This window comes from Mauremys mutica, chromosome 16 (assembly GCF_020497125.1).
Source record: "Mauremys mutica isolate MM-2020 ecotype Southern chromosome 16, ASM2049712v1, whole genome shotgun sequence".
NCBI classification, from domain to species: Eukaryota; Metazoa; Chordata; order Testudines; family Geoemydidae; genus Mauremys; species Mauremys mutica.
Genome location: NC_059087.1, coordinates 26,711,382 through 26,733,456, shown reverse-complemented (window position 1 = coordinate 26,733,456; position 22,075 = coordinate 26,711,382). Strand labels below are relative to the sequence as shown.

The window sequence follows — 22,075 nt, the reverse complement described above, 5'->3', positions numbered from 1 at the left end:
AGTACGAGACAACATATTCATGTAATATTTAAGAAAAGTTTTGTAAATGAATTCCAATAGTTCATGGATTAGGGACCCAATCTTATGGAGTTCCAGGGGCTTCTGTATAGATTATTTAGGTTAATCTTTCTATCTACCCAATGGGACTCAGTGCTCAGTCTAGAAGATACCATCAGAGATGCTTAGTTTTGCAGTTCTCAAACTATGGATTTGTGTCTCCAGAGATAACATGCTTGTTAACGCAAAAATGGTGGTGGTTGTTTTTTTAAAAAGTTTGTTGGTTTTTTAAAAAAAAAATATTTCTTTTAGCTATTTTAGTTAAAAACAATTTAAACAAAAACAAATCTGATTTAAAAAAACTTGAATGTTTAAATTCAAAAATTCATATGCTTGTTTTGTTAAAATATTATGTTTGTTGTTAAAAAAATCTAGAATACATAACATTGTTGTTTTAGTTAAACAAAACAATAGAAATGTCTGTCTGGTGATGTTCTCCTAGTAATATAGCATGGCAAGAAAATCCTCCGAATATTAATGATTAACCTGTTGAATTGGAGATAGTTCACCTCCCAGTGACTACATAAATATCTGCTTCAATTACCTTTGGTAAATGAAATAACCAATCATTTATTTTCTGATATAGCTGTAAAACTGATTTGAAAAGTTTTCAAAATAAATCACTTGAAAAATGTACAGCGTGTACCTTCTAAAAATGAAACCTACATCTATCTCTGAGCTGTGAAGACTATGTTCATTGTTATAACCTTAATACAAGAATGCACTTTTATGTAGAAATCCATGATTAAATCGAGTCTTCCTAACTAGTGATTTAAATCAATTTGATTTAAATCAAATCCACCCTGCATTCCATGGCCACGTGTACTAAGGGGAATGTAGTTCGTGGTATCAAGAGGTGTGCTAAGACCCTTCGAAGAAAGACACCCAAAGCAGCAGCCTTTAAGCTGCAGGCCACACGCTTCCATCCACAGACTGAAACGCTGCTCCCCAGCTAGAATCCAACTCACGTCATCAAGCACTTGGCTCTTGGTGGCATTGTACTTCTGTGCGATTGCATCTGCCACAGCGTTCGTGCCCATGAACAGCGTGTTCCAGTTGTGAGAGCTAGAGGCAGAGGAAATAAAATAAGATGCCTAAATCGTAAGATCATTCACACCTTCCAACCGGCATCTGCCTCAGAGTGAGAGAGAAGATGCGAGGACACTAGAGTCAAGGAAGGGGCAACGTAACAAGTAATTTTCCTGGCCCTGTTCCTTAATGCACCCTCTAGAGAAGCCGCCCACATTTCAATTCTGGTCCCAAAGGGGAATTCTGCAGTTAGTGCCATATTAAAAGAAAAGGCTCCTGCTGTGTGACCCTGCTCCCCTCTGTACCTGGCACTATTTGCTTTGTCCTTGGACTCTTTCTGCTTCTTGTAGGAAGAGGGTCCTTCAGCATCTAGGTTCTCCCCTTCTTCCTTCTTTATGGTGGAGGGTAACACATGCAGCATCCTGCCCTAGGAGACAGACAGCATAAGACCTAGTGCCTCTGAAGCCACATTCACAAAAGCGTCTCACTGCCTCAAGGTCAGCTGAACTAGTCAGTGCAACACTCCCATGCAACTTCCTCCCACAATGGCCTTTCAACCTGACCTGGGAGGACCTCCCCTTCCTTCTCTGCCGCTCCAGGCTGGCATCAATGCAACTCACCAGAGCAGCCCAACAGGGAGTTTGAAAGATCAATGAACTCCAAACTCTTTCCCTCTGGTAACAGCATATGATCTCTGCAAGGCACCGAGCTAGCAGCAGCCTGGAGTTTTCGGAACCCACTGACCCACGCAAACTGGTGCTGCTACACTGCTGGCCTAGCCCTTCCCATCTTAACAGCACTCTATTCCTCAGTGCACTGAGCATCCCATTGAGCGGCGCACAGTGGCACCACCATCAGCATTTGACCTTCTGGCAATAATCCTGATGAACCAACATCCCCTCCCCAGCAACCTAACCATGCAGGCAAGTTACTGTACCTGAAACACCTGCCCGTCCACTTCTGCGAAGGCCTTCACTGCATGCTCCGGGATCATGTAGGTGATGAAGGCAAATCCCTTGGGTTTCTTGGTCAGACTGTCTATGGGGAAATGGATCTCTGACAGGGGACCTGCAAAAGGCAAATCCTTTCCATGAGACATGCCCCCTTCTCAGGCACTGCAGAGCAGGGTTCTGAGCTGGTGTCTTCTGTAGGAGCCCAGCTGATGGAACGAAGCCATGAAAGTTGGATCAGCTTAGCACGTGCAAGGAGATGTGTGTTCAGGGAATCTGGGCCTGCCCAAGGGTTGACTGCATGGATACGGAAACCTTTATTTACCAAGTTGGTACAAGCCAGCAGGAATACCAACTTCCCCCACATCCTACTCCGGAGGGCATTCTGTGCCAAAAATTCTGCACACAGTATTTTAAAATTCGGCAAATTTTATTTGTCAAAGAAATGTGGAGACTGCAGCATGGCATTGAGGAGCACAGGCCACTGGCTGCCCAGAGGTGGGAGATCACTGTACATCTCCGCCCCCACTCCCCCAGGACACGGACTCAGCAATGAGGCTGCACCCAACCGATACAGTGCAAGGACCAGGCCTGCCCCAGAAACACCCCAGGACCCTGCCCCTCCTTGCCAGGTGCACCAGGTGCAGGCAGGCAGGCTCAGCAAGGCCGGATTCAAGTGTGGAGGGGCTTAGTGTGGGGGGATCCAGGTGTGGGATGAGAGGGTTCTGGGTGGGGCAATCTGGGTGTGGGCGGCTCAGTGGGGGATCCGGGTGTGAGGAGGATCAGGGGCTTGTTGGGGCTTTTGGATGCCATGGTAATAGGACTCTGCAGGGGGTCCAGGTGAAGGTGGTTGGGACTCAGCGGGGGGGGGGGCGGGGGCACTCTGGGTGTATGGGGCAGAGGGCTTGGGAGGGAGGTGGGGGGGGCTCAGTGGCGGGTCCAGATGCTGGGGGAGTGGGACTCAGTGGGGTGGGGATCCAGGTGCAACTGGTGGGGATGCGGCTGGCTCATCGGGGTGCAGGGGGAGTGGGGCTCATCACAGGGGTTCTCAGTGCAGGGGAGTGAGGCTGAGCAGGAAGGTTGGGTATGAGGGGGTCTGGACGCACAGGGGTTGGGCAGATGGGGGAGCAGCTCCCTGTACAGGGAACCCCCTCCCTGCAGCTGAGGAGCAATGGGTGCAGGAAGCAGAGGGGTAAGAGAGTTTGCAGAGCTTCCTGCAACCAGGGGAGAAATCTGGGGGTGAGTCTGACCTGGCCCCGGATGCCAAGCAGGGAAAGAGGAAGTCCCGTCCTCCCCAGCCCAGCAGCTGAGCCAGGTGCAGGGTAGAAGCCACCAGCCAGATCTTCCCCAGTCCCGCTCTCTGCCCCACAGTGATTTACTTCTCTGCCAGCTGCCCCGGGAACCCGAAACACACTGCTGGGGAAAGTCACATGACCACTCTTGTGGCTTCTTTTTGCTTCCCCATCAGAAAGTCATTTTTCTGCAGGGAAGCAAGGAAATCTGCAGGGGACATAAATTCTGCACACACGCAGTGGTGCAGAATTGCCCCAGGAGTAACATCCCCACTAGCAATGTGCCTTGATTCCCCAGGCATCTAGACATGAGCAACGGGGCCTCTTGATGCCCTGCATAGACTAGGCAACTTACAGACCAGCCAGATCTATCTGGGGCCAGAAGGGGAGGCAGTTCATCACCCAATCTTCTCTCTTCCAGTGGCACACTGGGGCTCCATAAATCCTACTCAACCCTGAGCTAGGAGGAGATGTCCTGGAGGTGGAAGGGAATTCAGCCTAGCGGGCCTCCTCTATAGCTGGCCTCCATACAGAGATTGCCAACCAGGAGGTCAAACATGACAGAGAGTTTTGAAATGGGTTCCACTTAAAGATTTAGTTTTAAAATGGTGCCCATCCCTGTAGTATTTGGGCATCTGCAGGCTGAGCGAGTGCCACAGCCCTCTCTTTCCCTGCATCCAAATAAGCACTAAAAGCCAGGCAAGATGATTAGCCCTCAGACTGCCGGGGGGGAAGAAGGAGGCTGAGTGGAGCTCCATTACCTACCATATTTGGAAAATATTTGCTCCAAGTCCTCCTCCGTGCTGGTGTAAGGGAGATTCCTGACAAAGAGTCTCCCAGACTCCGAGAGGTCCTCCTCTTCCTCATCAGCCTTCTTCCTCCTTTGCCAGGGCTGGTCTTCGCCCTTCCGGGTGAGCTTCATCTTCAGCCCACTCTCCTCTCGGAACACCTCAATGTAGCGCCCACCTGCCGCACACAAGGCAGAGGGGAACATTACATCTCAGGCACTTCCAAAGGCCTCCGCCGGACCTGAGCCCAGACACTGAAAACATGGTCACCTCTAAAGATACCGGGCCAAATGTATGGCCGATGTAAGCTGGCAAAACTCCACTGACCTCCTGTGGAATGCCCCCCCGCCCATGAATTCAGCCCACCCCATCTCTGTGAGAAGAATGTTAATGATGTTTTTGGGAGAGCATGGTGCTCCTCAAAATGAGTGCAACACCACTGGCTAGATGCCTCACAGAGTCAGGGCAGCGAATTCCAGTTCTCATGACCCCTCTCCAGTCCAGTCCTAGGCATCCACGCAATAATGGGTTTGCAATATAGGACCGGCTTTCACTGAGGACTGGGATAAGAGCAGGATTTGAACACAGGGCTCCAGCACTAAGCCACTGTGCCAGCCCAGCCAGGTTTTAATCATAGTTTTCAGGTTTCAGACAAATGGAACGACCAAGACACTTCTTCCAGGTGCATAACAGAGCTTTGGCCTAACACCAGGAGCTACAAAAGTGCTGCATGTTAACAAGTCAGTTCTACTGTAGCTGCTTCTATGGTACCCATCTCAGTGTCATTTAGTATGAGAAGACAGAATTCCTCGTTTCTTGCCCACTGCTTCTGATCACAGAGCACTGAAGTTTTTGAGATACCAGTGAAGTGACTTTGAAAGTGAGCTTGCAGCATTCAGCAAGGGAAAAGTCCTCAAGACCCAGCCAATCCTTGACCTCTCTGCTTAGACTCCCAACTGAGAGAGTGGCTTTTGTGCTGTGGCTACTGGACTGAAATGCACTAACTTGGTTCACAGAGGCCTGCCAGTCAGCAGATGATGACAGCTTTCAGCCAATACCAATGTGGGCCAGAGTCCGACAGCTTATTTATGACATGCCCTGCTCTCCCAACCCCATACTACTTGGTTAGGTTGCGACAGTTTAGCATTTGGTTCTTTAATGAACCTGAGCGACAGACTCAGGTTTGCAGATCATGCTGCTCTCTGCTTTTGGCCTGCGAGCGTGATCGACATCATTTCCTGCCAGAACAAAATCAAGAGACAGACCAGAATCCACTTGACACTTTAGCAGCAAACAGGGCCTACAGCAGAGCATCACAACACCCACAAACCCAAGAGAGTCCGTAACGAAGACCTACAAGCCACCCTTACCCATGTATTCCTTGTTTCGTTTCAAGGCTTTCTGTACTTCTTCCTCGCCGTTGAAATCAACAAAGACGTAACCTGGAAGGAAATCAGGTTCAATTGAGCACCACATGGGGTATGCGGATGTGCGTACGTACACACACACGGGCGCTAACTAGCCAGTTAAGCACAACCTAATGCCAGCTTTTTCTGTATTAGCTCTCCATAACACGTGTGTAGCTCCCATTACAGATTGACTCTGGCTGAAAACAACTATCAGATCTGAGACAGGAAGGGATCCTTCATTAAAGAAAAATGATTGTTTAAGGTGACTTTTGTTCTTGCTTGCGTGTATGTAAATGGTCTTAAACTGATTTGGCAGCTACACCCCATGTGTTTTTACATGCCTCAAATTAATGACAGGATAGAAGATGCACCCCCCTAAGGTTATGAAAAGAAAACAATACACATTGGAAACACACTAGTAGCCCTGGACTCATTTTGTGTCCCTTCTGGTCCACGCACCAGCACCAATAACCATGACCCAACTCGGTTCCAGGTGTGGTTAAGAGCTGAACCTCAAGGTAAAGGACGTCTAACTGGAATTTGGTTACCAGTTCTACAGAAGATGCATGAACCAGAACAGAAGCCATCTCCCAGTTTGCACTGCAGAGCTTGGAGTTGTAGAAAGCAATAAATCCCACTGCTCAGCAAAGCAAACCAAAGTGGCCCCTTGCAGCCAAGGAACAGAGCTGTAGGACACCATTTTTACGGGTCACTCCTCATAACTCCATTCTAAGGTAAGGAGACTAGAGCAACATCAAGTTCCTTTGAGTATGAGAAATGGGGCAATTCATAGCGATTTGGAACCACAGGTACAGGAGACAGCAAAGGCCGGCACGGAAAGAGCATTCCTAACGACATCTCTGCTGTCTCCTGCACCCACAACGCACAAACCCCCGCAGCCAGTACCTGTCTTATTCCCATGTACGTTTCTTGCTATCCTGATTGCCACCGGCTTCAGGGGCAGGAGGAATTCTCGAACGTTTTGCTGCAAAGAGGAAAACAAGAACTTTAGCAAGTCAGGCAGATTTCAGGGGCCTACTTTTGTAAATGTTACAAATGCTGAGTAGACCCTACAAAAACCTTTCATAAACAGAGTCAGGGACAGACTTAGAGTCCCAGGGACCCTCTACAGTCTGAACATACCAAGCCAGATTCCATTCTCATAACTAACCCATTAACTTGCAGATACCTAGAAGCCCCTGCACAATACGTGCTGGTTTAAGTTGCTGGCTGCTGAATGGTAGACCTTGGGAATCCAAGGACAATCGTTCTCTTCCCTGTTGCAAGCACGATTTAAGCCCTAAACGAGGGAGCAGTAAGGCCGCGATGGCAGGGAACATACCTCAGTGACATTGAAAGGGGCACCGCGCAGCTTCACTGTATACGGCGTGGTGGCTACGTTGGAGTTGGCCTGATTCTTCAGCTGGACAGAGGAAAAAGTGAGAGACAACATTTGAAAAGTCACCCTTGGCAAGAGGTTTGAGCTGGAACAGTTTCCAGACCAACAGACAACCGTGGCCAGCAGCACAGTGTAAAGATGGGAGAGATGGAGGCCTGATGCCACAGAACTAGTCTTACCAGCAAGCAGGAGGCTGGGGAAAGGACTGAGTAACAGATGACTCACTCCCACCCCTCACATACAGAGTCAGGAGACTCGGATAGGGTGGAAACAGAGAGGGACTGCGCTTCGTCCCTTCCAACAGCCGGAGGTGGGGTTAGGGTTCAGTTAGGCACTGAGATACTACGGTGATGGGCACACATGGGATATGGAAGACAGACGAACACCCCTTCCACCCTTGGACAGCAATCAGGGACTCCCACAAGCTTGGAGAAGGAAGGGCTGGGATTCACATAAATGGGTTACCCCTGGATCTCCACCTCACCTTTTATATACACTTCTGACAAGTAGATGTGGCTAGTTGGCAGGCCAGTAGGTTTTTCAAGCCCTGCCTTAGAGAGCCTCAAGCTTTCAGCCCTCCAGTGGGTCTAACAGATCCCACATACACACAGCACCTGCCCTAGTTTGGCCTGCAGCTCTGTTGCTCCATGAGGTTCCTGCCTTATTCAGGGTCAAAGGCCTGAGCCTGCATGCAGAGAACTAGTTCCCGGTTTCTGCCTGTTCCTTGCTCGGGTACTTAGAGACACAGCCCCCAGAGTCAGGGAAAGTCACAGGTGCCACAGTGTTCATAAAACAGCTGACGATTCCACGTGGCCAACTGTATGTGAGACATCTTAAAGGGCTCCACATTTCAGAGCGCACCAAGCACCCATCCTCTAAAATTCAGGCCTCTTCAAGGTCGGTCAAGTCAGGCACCCAAAATCTCTAGTCATTTTTCAAAGTTTTGGCTAGCATGTCTAGTCAGTTACAGTGCAACCTGGGCGAGACAGTAACACAGGATTAATCAGTCCCAAGGGCAGTAATCCTGACCATATGCCCTGGGCATCCTGTGACTAACGAGGCAGGCTAGGCAAGGGCAGCCGGTAAGATGGCTCCAACTACATCCCCAAAGACTTCAGAGCATCTGAGCCAGCCTAAGGATGTAACAGTAAGGGAACGGACCATTAAATTCCCTTCAACGGTCAAATCATTTCATCTGCTTTCACATTGCTCCATGCGCTGCCCCCAGACTTGACCACCAAGGGGACTGATTTTGAGACAGCACTATGGAAATCTGCCCCTTTGAAACAAAACGCTAAACGGGGAGACACACAAACAAAAGCGTAGGTATTTATATGTACAGTCACAGCACCTCATAATACCCCCGTGAGGTAGGTAACTATTGTCCCCATTGTACAGCGGAGGAACTGAGCCAGACACACTAAGTGACCCGCCCAAGTTTTCACAAGAAGTCTGTGGCACAGAAGGGAACTGAACCCAAAACACAAACTACTCATACACTGTGTTATATCTGGGTTTGACTAAAATCAGGCACAGGCCCAAAACTTCGCGTCTGTGTCTGCTACATCCTGAATGGCTGCTACTACGGTGTTTGCCTTTATGAGATCGCTCAAATGAACGGGGACCTTGCTCACCTCTCCCCATGATGTCCCCATTCATGCCTGTGTTTCCTGGCAGCATCCTGTGCAGAGAAGACACGTGAACCCATTTCTCCCAAGTCCCTAGTCACCCGGCCATCCTCCCTCTCTCACAAATGCATCTATTTAGAATAGGTACGGTGATTATTCATTGCAAACCCAGAGTTACGAGAGGGACAGGAGGACACAGACCATTAGATTTGGAAATCTCTCCCCGTAGGAATGGAGATGAACAACAGCTGCCAAGTTCAACTCCAGAGCCAAGCTGCAGGGGAGCTGGCACCCAGGGTTACAACTCAGGCCCATCTCTAATTCGGTTATACCTCCAATTTTGCTCCTTTCTTCTTCTTCCTCTCCACCACTGTCCCCTGCCCTTTGCTCTGTCCTGCCAGCTCTGCCCCTTTTTCCCCCTGGGCACCGATAGTTTCCAAGCTGCTCGGCTCCTTCTCATCCTCGCTTCCCCCCTCATGCTGCTCACTGTCCAGCTGGTCCGCCTCACTCTCCTCCTCGGAGGAAGACGAGGATTCTTTCACCACTTTAGATTTCAGGTAATCCATATCGGAGAGCTCTGTCCTGGCAGCTGCCTTTTCTCTGGGGCTCTTCTTTACTGCCAGAGAGGAGAGAGATGGGCATTAGCTATTGAGCATGCACACACACCCCTTTTCCCCAGTGGGAGCCCCACAAGCCCCCACATGCCCTTTGCCCAGCTGGGCTACTGCAAGAGCAGATGCCATATAGGCCCAGGAGGCACCAGAGGTTAGCTCAGGTTTTACATCCCAGTACTAACCCCCTTTCCTCTTCTCAGGTCAGGTGATCAAATCCAGCCACAGCTGGTAAGGATGAGAAGCTGTTACTATCCAATGGGCTGCTGGGTGATATTGATTAGCTGGTCTGGTGATTCCCAGCAGGGGGGGTCCCATCACAAAAATCACCGGTGCAACTGGCATTACACTCTCTCAGCAGACAGGCCAAGGTCTAAACAGGCCCTGGATGTGAACACCTCCCTCCTACCTCTGAGGTTTTCCATACAGCGGGGAGAATCCTGCTCTGCTAATGTTCATCCTACAGGGATCAACAGAAGGCTTTGGCTTTCCAGGCTGTCAGCCTTTCCCTGGCACTAAAAACACTCTGCTATTTAAAAAGTTGGATCAGCAATACACAAGGACATGGAAACACACACTACTCTGGAGACCCACGTTCTGCATGTTAATGAGTTCTTCATTACTAGTTATCCGTATCACAACAGCACCCAAGGCACTGAAGTGCTAGGCATTATACAGGCATAAGACACACGCACAATCCCTGACCCAAAGAGCTCATAATTTAAACAGACAACATGGACAAAGGGGAGGGGAAACTGAGGCATGTGAGAGAGTCACTTGGACAGATGAACCAGGGAGTCTGCAGTTCAGATTGTTCAGGCTCAGTGGAGAGGGACCGAGGGCCTCACCCTTTGTTACCCACACTGATAAAACATGCTGAAACCATAGTTACTATGCAGTTTGTGTCTCCTCTTTTGGGATACAGGGCTCGATCCTGTGAGGGGCTGAACTACTGCAATTCCCACCACCTCCAACGGGATCTGAGGGCACACAGCATTTTCCAGGAGCTGCTCGGCACACCTCAGGATCAGGCCCCATATCAGTACACCATTGAAGAGAGGGATGAACAGAGCAGAGGAGAAATTTACTTTTGGTGCCTGGGGTTTCTTGCTCCTCATGGCGCTTGCCCCTGCCCTCCTCCTCTTCGCTGAGCTCCTCTGACTCATCCGAGTCAAAGTTCAGATAATCATCTGCTGGCTTTGATTTCCCAGTCTTGGGCTCCTCCGCCAACGTGTCATTAGCCCAAGTGGCCACTTGAGTCCGTTTTTGATGAACCACCAAAAATTCTCTGAATGCCTCATCTCCTTCCAGCTGTTGGAAAAAACAACACACATGAGCAGTGAAGACAGACACTGGGGCAAGTAGCCAAGTTTAGATCAGGGTCACTGTGTAATTCCTCGCAGGTATGATCTCAAGGGAAGGAGTCTGCTTTTCACCTGCCAGGGCTGATTTCCCTTCCATGAGATGCGGACAATCATGCACCATTCATGAATTTACACCCAGTGTTACAGGCTACGTCATAGTTAAACCACCTGTCTCACCTGAATTAACAGCTTTGGAAGCAGCACTCCTCCCTAATGATAATGCTACTAATTAAACACAAGTGCAGACAGTAACTGAGGCCACAAGTGAAATTCGTAATGGTCGAATAAGTAATTTGCACTTCTATAAAGCACCTTTAACCTGAGGATGTCAAAGCACTTTAAGCATGCAACAGAGACAACTACAAAGTTCACTATTTTACAGATGAGGAAACAGATGCAGAAAGGTCAAGTGACTGGCTCAAGCTGGGAACAGACCCCAGAAGTCCAGGCTCTGAGAACAGGATCGATGCAGAGACTACTCAGCAATTTCTACCGCATACTTTCTATATCAAATCCTTCTCAAATGACAATTTTCACATGCTGCTCTTCTCAACTCACCTCTTTTAAGTTTCCGGTTGTATTTTTCTTCTTTTTATCCTGAAAGAAGCAAACACATACTTTTCAGATAGCCATGAACCCCATTATACAGATCAGGAAAAAGGCAGAAAGCGCTCACTAAGATCACAAGTGAATGGTAAACCAGGAATAGGACACGGGAGCCCCGAATACCAGACCCCTGCTGCAGCCACCAGGGTGGACTTCCCCAGACAAAGTCACTGATGTACATGTCGCATACCCGAGGAAAGTGAGTGTGACTTACTTTCTTTGTCTCTGTGGGAGCTGGACTTGTTTTGGGCTTATCGGTGGGTTTCTCTGGTGCAGAAGGCTTCTGGGAGTGTTTGCTCCAAGCTCTGGGTTTCGACGGGTCACCGAATGATTTACAGAATTCTACCTGAAGAGAGCCACCAACAAGAAGCCCCGTTTTAACAAGTCCTACTTTTTATTATTTCAGTTGCATTTCAAGCAGAAAGGCTTAGATGCTACCATGCTAAGGGCCCATTCAGAACCATCTGTTTATGGCTCTTCAGTGGAGGGAAGCCTGTAATTATATTAATCATTTTTGGACATATTCAAAAAAGCTGTTCTGTTCTTCACTGTCATCCATTGCACTGTCTCCATAGAACAAGAGAAAATGGAAATTTCTTAAATAACGTTAAGAAGCGTACACACTTCTTCAGCCTGGAGATCTGAGACTTTAAATCAGCCTAGCCTGGACCAGCACTGCTGGAGCAAAGAATAGAACAAACTAACTCAACTGATTCAATTTGTATTGCACACCTGAGTCTGACGGCTCCCCGTACCATCAACCTGACCAAAATTAAGAAGATTTTCACCTGCCTTCCTCTGCTTGAAGATCAAATGCTGCAGATCATGCCCTACCGCTGAAGTGGTTCCCCTTGGCAGAGGAACTGGTATGGTCCCACTGAGTGCAGGGAAATAGGATGCTGGGGAAATGCCATGTTGATCACGTTGCAGTACCCACACGGCAGATCCTCCTGTCCCCAACCCCTGTATGGAGCCTGAGAACATATTCCAGCTACTGGGCCCAAGTAGCCAACAGCTGCTCTGCGGCTCGCAGGGACAGAGGAAGGGAAGGATTTTATCTCCCACATATTTGCCCAGCACATGGCTTGCTTATTCAGGCCGGACACTGGGCAAAGGACTCTTTCCTTAGTGTGTAGCTTCCAGAGTACTCCTAGCCCTTGCCCGGGGCGGGGGAGAGAAGCAAGAGACTAGGAATCAAACCTGGCTCCATGAACAGGAGCAGGATAATTACGAACACAAGTCACCGGGATGCCTGAGAGTCCATAAACAAGGCTCCACCACTGAAGTATAGCCAGTTGGGTTTAGCAAAGCTCCCCTCCTTCTCTACATACACAAACACGATTAGTTCATCCTAAAGAGTAAAATAATATCAAGTAGCAAACTTCTTCCAGAGAAAGAAGCAAACGTTTCACTTTAAGGCCAACTCACCGTGATTCTGGCCATGTCTATGAAACTTTTGTTGAAATGATTCATTGCCATTTTGGCTTCATCTTCGGACTTAAAGCCAATAAATCCAAACTTGCGGAACTTGCCATCCTTGGTGAATTTCAGGCTGCAATCAGTCAGCGTGCCAAAGGCTGCAAACAGCTTCCGGAAGCGATCTTCCTTCATCTGCAAAAAGAGGATGGGCATCAGGGAGGCAAATTATTTATAGCACATCAAAAGGGTGGAAGGTGGTTTATAGACAAGTCTTTGCACTGAAAAGCTCAGTCGAAGGACACCTGGGCTTCATCTTTATGATGACTCAAACACAATGTTTAGGGCACCACGGCTGTAGCCCTTATCACCCTAATATTAAAGCCCAGGTTATATTGATAACAGTCAAATTCCCTCTCAGTTTGCAAGCCAGTCCTGTTGTCTCTATATCTGTCTGTCGGACGCAAGATCTTCAGAGCAGGGGCTCTGCATTGGTGCTTTGTAAAGCACAAGTCTGTCAATGACCCAGAATAAACAGCAACCACCACATGACTTCCACAACTCAGCCTAAGAAGTAGGCTCCCCCTTGCCCAGGGTCAGGATCCTAGCATAATGGTCAGTGAGAGTGAGACCCTTCAGCGCAATCCCCAACCTGGGCCCCCTAGTCCTGCAACTTAGGGGCAGCCCCTAGCTCTTGTCCCTCCAGCCCAAACAACTCACCTTAAAGCTGGCCTCAAGCTCTCCTTGCCCTTCTCCAATACGGGATACCCCAACTCACCTCTGCCCCCACCCCCACGGCTATAGCCCACACACCGCAACACATGGGACACCCCCCCGACTGTATCCTTCTCCCTTCCTCCTTGCCAACTGCACCCCCCAATTTACCTCTACTCCCCCACAGGACCCTAACCATCCCGCCCCAAGTTGGACCCTTCCCTCGCTTCACCTCTCGGCCCCAGGGCTACATCCTACCGCTCTCTGCGTGTAGGACCACGGCCCGAGACTATGTCCACCCCTTCCCCACAATCCACCTCCGCCTAGGACTACAGCCAGCCGGCCATCCTTCCTCCTCCTCCCCACCCCCAAGGGCTATGCCCGTCCCCCCCAAGCGGGGAGCCCCTCGGGGCGGCGCCCGCCTCCCCCCCAAGCGGGGAGCCCCTCGGGGCGGCGCCCGCCTCCCCCCCAAGCAGGGAGCCCCTCGGGGCCGTGCCCGCCCCCCGCCTCCCCCCCAAGCGGGGACCCCGCGGCTGGCCCCTCCCAGGCGGATCACGCCCATCCCCCGCCCCGGACTCACCCCGCTCGGCAGGTTCTTCACGATGAGCCGCGACATGGCGGGGAGGGGCCCCGGGCCCGCCCGTTCCCCGCTCAGAGACGGAGCCCCGCGCGCTCAGAGCCGCTCACGCCTCCCGCTGGCCGCCGCCATCTTGCCCGCCGCGAGTCACGTGACGGGCCTGACGGCAGCACCGCACGCACGTGCGAGGAGGCCAAGGGACGGAGAAACGCTGCGGGGGGGGGAGGGTCGGTCCCCCCCACTTCCGGGTAGTTAATGCGCACGCGCGAATCTGGGAAGGGGGCCGCCTCCTCCTGTGGGTGCAGTGCCCAGGTGCGGTCAGCAGGGAGCGCTGGCAGCCCTGAGCTGCTTAGCCGGGTGGGAACGGACCCAGCCCTGCCGGGCTTGGAGCCTCAGTCCGGGCAAGGAGCGCCTGGGCCTCGCAAACCGGAGCGGTGGTGGATGCAAACCCCGGGCCGGGCTGGGGGGAGCGGGCAGGGCTGGGGGGCACAGGCCGGGCTGGAGGGAGCGAGCAGGGCCGGGCTGGGGGGAGCGAGCAGGGCTGGGGGGCACAGGCCGGGCTGGGGGGAGCGTGCAGGGCCGGGCTGGGGGGAGCGAGCAGGGCTGGGCTGGGCTGGGGGGCACAGGCCGGGCTGGAGGGAGCGAGCAGGGCCGGGCTGGGGGGAGCGAGCAGGGCTGGGGGGCACAGGCCGGGCTGGGGGGAGCGAGCAGGGCCGGGCTGGGGGGAGCGAGCAGGGCTGGGCTGGGCTGGGGGGCACAGGCCGGGCTGGGGGAGCGAGCAGGGCTGGGGGGCACAGGCCGGGCTGGAGGGAGCGAGCAGGACTGGGCTGGGGGGCACAGGTCGGGCTGGGGGGAGCGAGCAGGGCTGGGCTGGGGGACACAGGCTGGGCTGGGGGGAGCGAACAGGGCTGGGCTGGGCTGGGGGGCACAGGCCGGGCTGGGGGGAGCGAGCAGGGCTGGGCTGGGGGACACAGGCCGGGCTGGGGGGAGCATGCACGGCTGAGTTGAATGGCAGGCAGAATCGCCCGCACTACAGGTACAGTATTAAAATTGTTATTTTTCTCTTTTTTGTTGTTTTTGCTGACCATGTAACGCTGAAATCACTCATGTTAAATGCGCGTAAGATGCGGCAGACCTGTATGGCTTTTGCTGAAGTTTTTGGAACACCGGGGCTGCTGGTTAGTTACAAGTGGATGCTTTGGCTGGCACGTATCGGACGAAGTGGGGATTCACCCACGAAAGCTCATGCTCCAAAACGTCAGTTAGTCTGTAAGGTGCCACAGGACTCTGCTGCTTTGGCTGGTAAGTGGACCATGACACCTGATGCTTGGACCATGGTTAGTTACGATCTGGTTGGAGCATTTCTCCTCACACAAGGCAGGTTTGGATGGATGCAATATAATTGACTTCATGATTTGATGAGAAGTCAAGAGAAAGAGAACTTCCACTATGTTACAGCAGCCATGAACCCCCCGCACTAAGACACGCCTGCATCGTCTCTGCTAGATCACAGCACCTGGGAACCCCCAGAACTGAGACATCCCTGCATCCCCTCAGCTAGATCACACCACCTGGGATTTTGCCACTGACTCGCCTCAAACCAATGTCCACTGATTTTGGACATGGACCTTGAGACACCTTGGTCTGATTTTCCTAGAACCCTAGGGTTACAAGTAGGGTGCCTGTACGTCCCGTTTTGGCTGGGACAGTCCTTTTTTTAAGCCCTGTCCTGGCCATCCCGCCTTTTTTGGCAAAAGTGGGTATTTATCCCATTTACTCTTGCCCACTGGATTGGGAAGTTTTTTGCTGAGCACCTGGTTGACTTCAGATGGAGTTGTGGGTGCTCAGCCACTCTGAAAATCAGGACTTAAGGCCAGATTTTGAAATGTATTTAGACTCCTAATGATGCAGATAGGTGCCTAGCAGGAATCTCAAAAGCACCTGGGCCCTAGCTGCATCTTTAGGTACCTAAATACCTTTAAAAATCTGGCCCTTCTCAGATGGGGCACTCAAAACTGTGGGACACTTTTGAAAACATTGGTCTTAACCCCCTATGCCTCAGTTTTCTCTCAGTAGCCTAGGACCCCGCAGGGAGGTTGGCCTGTGAGTTCATTAATAAATATTCCTAAGATGCTATGAGATATTTTTAAATGCAATGCAAATGCAAATGCAGCAGGTCTGAATGGAGGGCACCCAATCTGGAGAGGTGAAGAGAGGAAGGCGTCCTGCCCCAGCACATCAGCGATAATTCATGTACCACGTCCCCCAGGTCCCCTCCATAACGTTCTTAGCAGAACTTCATCCCCCGGATACAAAGCATGGCTGCGTGGGCATGATTCTCCAGTGCCTTGCATCTTGTGCAATCATTTAAGCCAGTGGGCGCAAAACACCACCGTATCAGAGCAGTCGCATTTTATATCCACTTTGCCTTGCATGAGTGAAAGTGACTGCACGAGGTGCAGGACAGCGATGGATTAGGTCCTGTAGCTTTCAGTGCTGCAGCAGCTTTTGGGGCTATTACAGTAGAAACTGACATGATAGATGACCAGACTCCAGTGTGTGATCTTCTAGCTCTTTGGTAAACGTGCCATTTTTTGCTGTAAATGATACATCTTTTCTTTGCCCTATTACGTTACAAATACGCTGGAAATCTTTGCTTGTGCCAGGTTGTTACTGTGTAAGCCAGGGGTTCTCAAACTGGGGGTCGGGACCCTCAGGGGGTCGTGAGGTTATTACATGGGGGGTCAGGAGCTGTCAGCCTCCACCCCAAACCCCGCTTTGCCTCCAGCATTTATAATGGTGTTAAATATATAAAAAAGTTTTTAATTTAGGGGGGGTCACGCTCAGAGGCTTGCTGTGTGAAAGGGGTCACCAGTACAAAAGTTTGAGAACCACGGGTGTAAGCAGTTTGAATGAGCTCTCCCCGGACATCTAGTGGTGAGCTGATGTCAGGGGAGGGCCCTGAAGACATCTCGAGGCGCAGCCAGCGGGACGGCTGGCGGAGAAGGCCAGAGCAGAACCCCGCAGACAGGCGCGGCAATGAGCTGTTGGGGCAATGAGCAACTGCCCGAGCAGAGGAGTGTGTAAGGTGCCTCCTTCCACCCAGCGTGGGAGGTGAACTCTGCAGATGAACCTCTGAACTGTGGGGCTGCACTGGCCAAGGACAGCAGCTATGAGTGGGGTGCAGAGAAGGTAGGGGGTGGGTGGGAACTGGGAAGGGGAACAAGTTGGGGCTTGCAGGGCTGCTGTGGGCCTCCCGCAGCCTCAGAGCTCCCTGCTGCCAGCAGAGGGGAAAGAGAAGCCCCTTCCCCAGAGCTCCTATGCTGCCTGCCGGCATGGGGGAGAGAGAAGCCCCTTCCCCGGAGCTAGCTGTTGCCAGCAGAGAGAGGGCTGGGGGAAGTCCTCTGGCCCCAGCCCCCAGGCAGCCTTCCTACACCCCAAACTCATCCCTGGCCCCACCCCAGAGCCCTCACCCCCCCCACATCCCAATCCTCAGCCCTGAGCCCATCCTGAACCCCTCATCCCCAGCTCCATCCTAGAGCCCTCACCCCCCACACTCCACCCTCTGCCCTCCCCTGGGCCACCTCCCACGCGCCCAACCCCTCGGCCCCACCCCCATGTGCCTCTCACATTGAAGGTTTTTTGCCAAAGTGGCCCCCACTTCAAAAATAGCGAAGAGCACTGCCCTAGGTAGTGAACCCGGCCCTCGCGGCTGCTGCCTCCGCCTGGCGGAAGGGTTAGTTTACCAGCTAGGTGTCCTGGAGATTTTACTTCCCCAGGATTGCTTCCGTCTACCTGGTTTTGTAGTGCCCGTTACTGTAGTCACTACATACCTTCACTCCACTGAAGAAAACCAGTATCTACAATAAACAATTTAAATACAAGCAACCTCCAGCAGCGATGCCACCCGTGCCCTGGAGAGGGAGCTCTTTGCTTGTCTAATGCCCTAAGATTCCAAATATGATGCACAACAGAGAGCCTTGAAATCCAGGCGTGATTGAGCCGGAGACAGGGAGGGCGCTGGACGTGCACAGGTGTGGTTTGCTCTGACGTTCGTCTCTTGGGTGTACATGGGCCTGGCTGTGTTGTGGGGTGTTTAGACCTGTGGTTGGTAGTTCTACACCCGACGAATGATGCACAATGTGCCCTTACACACGCTGGGGACGTTTACCAAGCTCTTCTGGCCAGTTCCCTCCCCTGTACCCAGGGAATCCCTGTGCAGCTGCTTACAGCTGCTTTGTGCTACTGGAGCTGCAACAGGGAAACCCCCAAACTAACAAAAGAGCCAAGTGTCCCGTCCCCCCCGCCCCCAGCCCCATCGAGAAAAGACCCAGGGTCTCATTCTGATCTCAGGCCAGTTGAACTCCACTCCTGGCTCCTAACCTTAGAGACCAATCGGGGTTGTGTTCTCAATCAGAGAGGCATAGGGTCCAGAGGGGGTGGGGGGGGAGTAGGGTGGCAGGTGACCAGTTTTCTACTGGAAAGTCTTGTCAAAAAGGGGACCTGACGGTGTCCAGTAAGATCTACTGACCGGACAGCCAACGTCCAGTTACTGTGGACAGAGGAGGTGGGGAGGCGCTGGGTCATCACCCACACGAGCCCCTACTCAGCAGGGCCACCTCCGCTCTGCATTGGGCAGCTGCACCTCCCAGCCCTGGCTCCGCAGGCGAGTCCCGCCCGACCCAGGCACAGCGTGGGTGGGAGGGGAAAAGCAGGGAGTGAGCGGGGCAGAGGGGAAGAGAAGCGAACGGTGGAGCAGGGCTTTGGAGGAAGAGGCAGGGCAAGTTCTGGCACTTCTGCTGGAGTGTCCGGTTTTTAAATATTATAAAGTTGGCAACCCTAGGTGGGCTATAGCTAGGCACAGTGGGGTGAAGCTGAGCAAAGGGGAAGTTAGGAGGACTAGCTCCAAAGGAAGGATGGCACAGTGGTTAAGGCCCCTAACCTGGGATTTGGGATAGCTGGGTTCATTTCCCTGCTCCCCCACGACTTCCTTTGTGACCTGAGGCAAGTCACTTAGCCTGTGCCTCAGTTTCTCCATCTGTACACTGGGGAGAATAGCCCTGTTCTCTCCCACAAAGCATCTGAGCACCTCACAACACCTATCATTTAACGGGGACCAGAGGAGTATCATAGACAGACTGGCGTGCTGCCGGCGAGGTCTATGAGATGTTGGAACAATCTTCCTGGCTTCAGCTGCTGGGGCTGGAGAAAGTTCTGGGAAATATACAGCAAGGGCCAGTCCTGCCCAGGCTGGCTAGACCTTCTCGGATGTTCCTGAGCTTACTACGTGCAGCCAGACCCTGTTCCTTTCCAAGTGTTCCTTGGCAGAAAGGATGTTTGTTTGCTACATGTGGCAGCAACCAGTGCCCCATCTCGTTCCCTTCCGAGCTGGTGGGGGAGGGGGTCCCATTTATGGGATAATGCTCAGCCAGGTCCTCCATGGGTGTAAGCTAGCGTAGCTCCATTGACTCCCCATTGAGGAGCTGGCCCCAGCTCCGGGTCAGTCCTTTAAGACCAAATTTAGGGATTGGGGATGAGTCTCTCCATGTTTTAGGCCCCAATTTGACACCCCAGAAGGTGCTGAGCACCCCCCCCCCAAGAATCAGATTCTATTCAGGTGTTTCAAATGTGGCACCCAAACCCCCTGAGTCACTGTCAGGGGTCAACAGGGTCTGCACAGCTTGCAGCAAGCGACACCTGGCAAATCAGGGAAATCCTCTATACCCAGAGGCCATGTCTGCTTCCTCCCGGGGACAATCCAGCCTTCCTAGCACCCAGATAGTGCTGCCAAATGCTGAATCAGGTCATCTTCCCTTTACCTAGTTGGGGCCTGGTACAGATCCACCCCCTGCCACTCCCCATTAACAGTGATTCACCCCCTTCATCCTCCCCCAAAAAACCAAACCTCCCTCCAGGGAGGCACTTCGCACTTCTGGCCCCATGACCTTTCCCCACCTCTCCAGCCTAGGAGGCTGGGGCAGGCAGAAGGATGCACCTGGCATGATGCCCTGTCACTGGGTGACAGCTTTCCTAGGGGGCCTGAGATCTGTGAGAACGGGCCCCTGTGTGGCTGCAGCTGCAGGCACAGGCAAGGGAAGGCAGCAGCCCTGGATAAAGGGTGGGTGAGTCCCACCCTGGCCCTCCCCTGCATGCTTCCTTCCGCTTCTTAGAGCCCCCTTGCTCGTCCCCTGGCTGGCAGCGTGGGCATCCGTGTCTCGGGGGGCTTGGCTATGAGGAAAGGACGATACCTGTGCTGTGCTCCAATAACTGTATTGGCAAACAGAGCCCAGCCTTCCCCGCGGAGCAGTCTCTGGGCAGTGTCACGGGGCCAGCCACCCAGTCTCCCTCCCTCCCCCCACCTGGCCTCCTTTCCCTTCACGGGGCGGTGGTACCCGGCATGAGGGCTCACACTGATGCTGGCATGTCCCTGTCCTCTCCAAGACGCCGTGGGTCCCTGGAGGCCCAGCGCAGCCCCTGCCATCTCTGTATGGAGAGACCGCTCGGCCCAACAACCAGCTGGGCTCTCACGGACAGGGACGGATTCAGGAAGGCACCTCGCTATTAGACAGTCATTCCATGGCCTTTAACCTGACTAAGGCCCCAGCTCCAGAGCTGGTGGAGTCTTGGTGTGGTGATGTCCCAATGCCTGCAGTGGAGTGGTGCCGACTGACACTAGCAGCCCAGGCTGTATCCCTACAGGGATGCAAATGACCAGCAATTTCTCTCCATCTGCAGCTCCCCAGAGGACGTTCAGGGAGATGGAATGTACTTAGCCAACCTGGAATTTGGCCCAGACACCTGGGCTGACCCCCTGACTCCCATGAAAAGTACCGGGGGATCTTTAACACTCGCAAGGGGGCCCCGGCCTTCATATTCTCTCTCTCGTCCAAAAGCCCATGATGGCACCCAGCATTCCTAGCGCCAAGCCTTTAAAAATAATGGGTGGCCTCAGATATCATGAGATTGTTTTTTTAGTTTGCTTGCTGGACCTTGAGGTTACACTTAGGTCATGTTTTCAAAGCTTTTCTCTAAAAATCACACAGGCTAGAAGCTGCATTCATTTAAAAAAAGTTAGAGATCCCCACTGACTCCCCTGACTCTGGGAGCTGGGGATTTAAGACAGAAAACAAACATGAGCTAATTGTACGGTGACCAGGCAGCAAATGTGAAAAATCAGGCTGGGGTGTGCATGTGTGTGTGTGTGGGGGAGGGTAATAGGAGCCTATATAAGAAAGACCCAACAATCAGGACTTTTCCGTATAAAAACAGGACATCTGGTCACCCTAGCTAATAGCCACTGTTGGACCTATTCTAGTTTGGGTTTAAAAAAAAAACAACAAAAAACAGTTATACTTTTGGCCTTCACAACATCCCCAGCAATGAGTTCCACAGGTTGACTGTGCATCGAGTGAAGAAGTATTTCCTTACGTTTGTTTTAAACCTGCTGCCTATTAATTTCATTGGGTGACTCCCAGTTCTTGTGTCATGTGAAGGGGTAAAAATAACACTTCCCTGTTCACATTGTCCACAGCATTCATGATTTTATAGACCTCTATCATATCCCCCTCTGTTACCGCTTCTAAACTGAAGAGTCCCAGTCTTTTTAATCTCTCCTGCTATGGAAACTGTTCCAGACCCCTCATCATTTTTGTAGCTCCTCCCTGTACCTTTTCCAATTATAAATATATATTTTTGAGATGAAGCGACCAGAACTGCACCCCATATTCAAGGTGTGGGTGTACCATGGATTTACAGAGTGCCACGATGATATTCTCTGTCTTCTCCTTCCTAGTAGTTCTTAACATTGTTCGATGTTTTGACTGCCGCTGCACATTGAGTGGATGTTTCTGGAGAACCCTCCACAATGACTCCAAGATCTCAATCTTGAGTGGTAACAGCTAATTTAGATCCCGTAGTTTTATATGTATAGTTGGGGTTATATTTTCCAATGGACATAACTTTGCATTTATCAGCATTGAATTTCATCTGACTTTTTGTTGCCCAGTCACCCAGTTTTGAGGGGTCTCTGAATAAGGAGGGTGTTAGCCACAACTCCCACCTACCAAGGGGGATCTAGGGCAGTATGACAGGGTGCTTTACTCATCACAGGTATGGGGCCTCCCCCTGGATGCTCTGGGGAGTAACTTGCCAGGTCGACGCCTCTCCCCATGATTGTAAACTGTCCCTCCACCTCTGTCTGCAGCCCCTCTCTCATTCCAGAAGCTGCTGTGGCCT

The 22,075-nt window shown here is 51.9% G+C and overlaps 1 protein-coding gene across 1 annotated transcript in view; it reads right to left on the bottom strand.

Moving 5' to 3' along the window:
- The window catches only part of RBM19 (RNA binding motif protein 19), a 112,642-nt gene extending 98,645 nt beyond the window's left edge, over window positions 1–13,997 (bottom strand). The window contains exons 1-13 of the mRNA XM_044990523.1: window positions 13,844–13,997; window positions 12,562–12,744; window positions 11,348–11,479; window positions 11,086–11,124; window positions 10,252–10,474; window positions 8,885–9,168; window positions 6,868–6,948; window positions 6,432–6,510; window positions 5,487–5,558; window positions 4,094–4,294; window positions 2,024–2,154; window positions 1,392–1,513; window positions 1,026–1,122 (exon numbers count right to left, since the gene is read on the bottom strand). Of these exons, the coding sequence (XP_044846458.1) occupies window positions 1,026–1,122; window positions 1,392–1,513; window positions 2,024–2,154; window positions 4,094–4,294; window positions 5,487–5,558; window positions 6,432–6,510; window positions 6,868–6,948; window positions 8,885–9,168; window positions 10,252–10,474; window positions 11,086–11,124; window positions 11,348–11,479; window positions 12,562–12,744; window positions 13,844–13,879 (1,680 nt within the window). The 5' untranslated portion in view covers window positions 13,880–13,997. The remainder of the gene's footprint in view (window positions 1–1,025; window positions 1,123–1,391; window positions 1,514–2,023; window positions 2,155–4,093; window positions 4,295–5,486; window positions 5,559–6,431; window positions 6,511–6,867; window positions 6,949–8,884; window positions 9,169–10,251; window positions 10,475–11,085; window positions 11,125–11,347; window positions 11,480–12,561; window positions 12,745–13,843) is intronic.
- Between the last annotated feature and the right edge of the window lie 8,078 nt (window positions 13,998–22,075).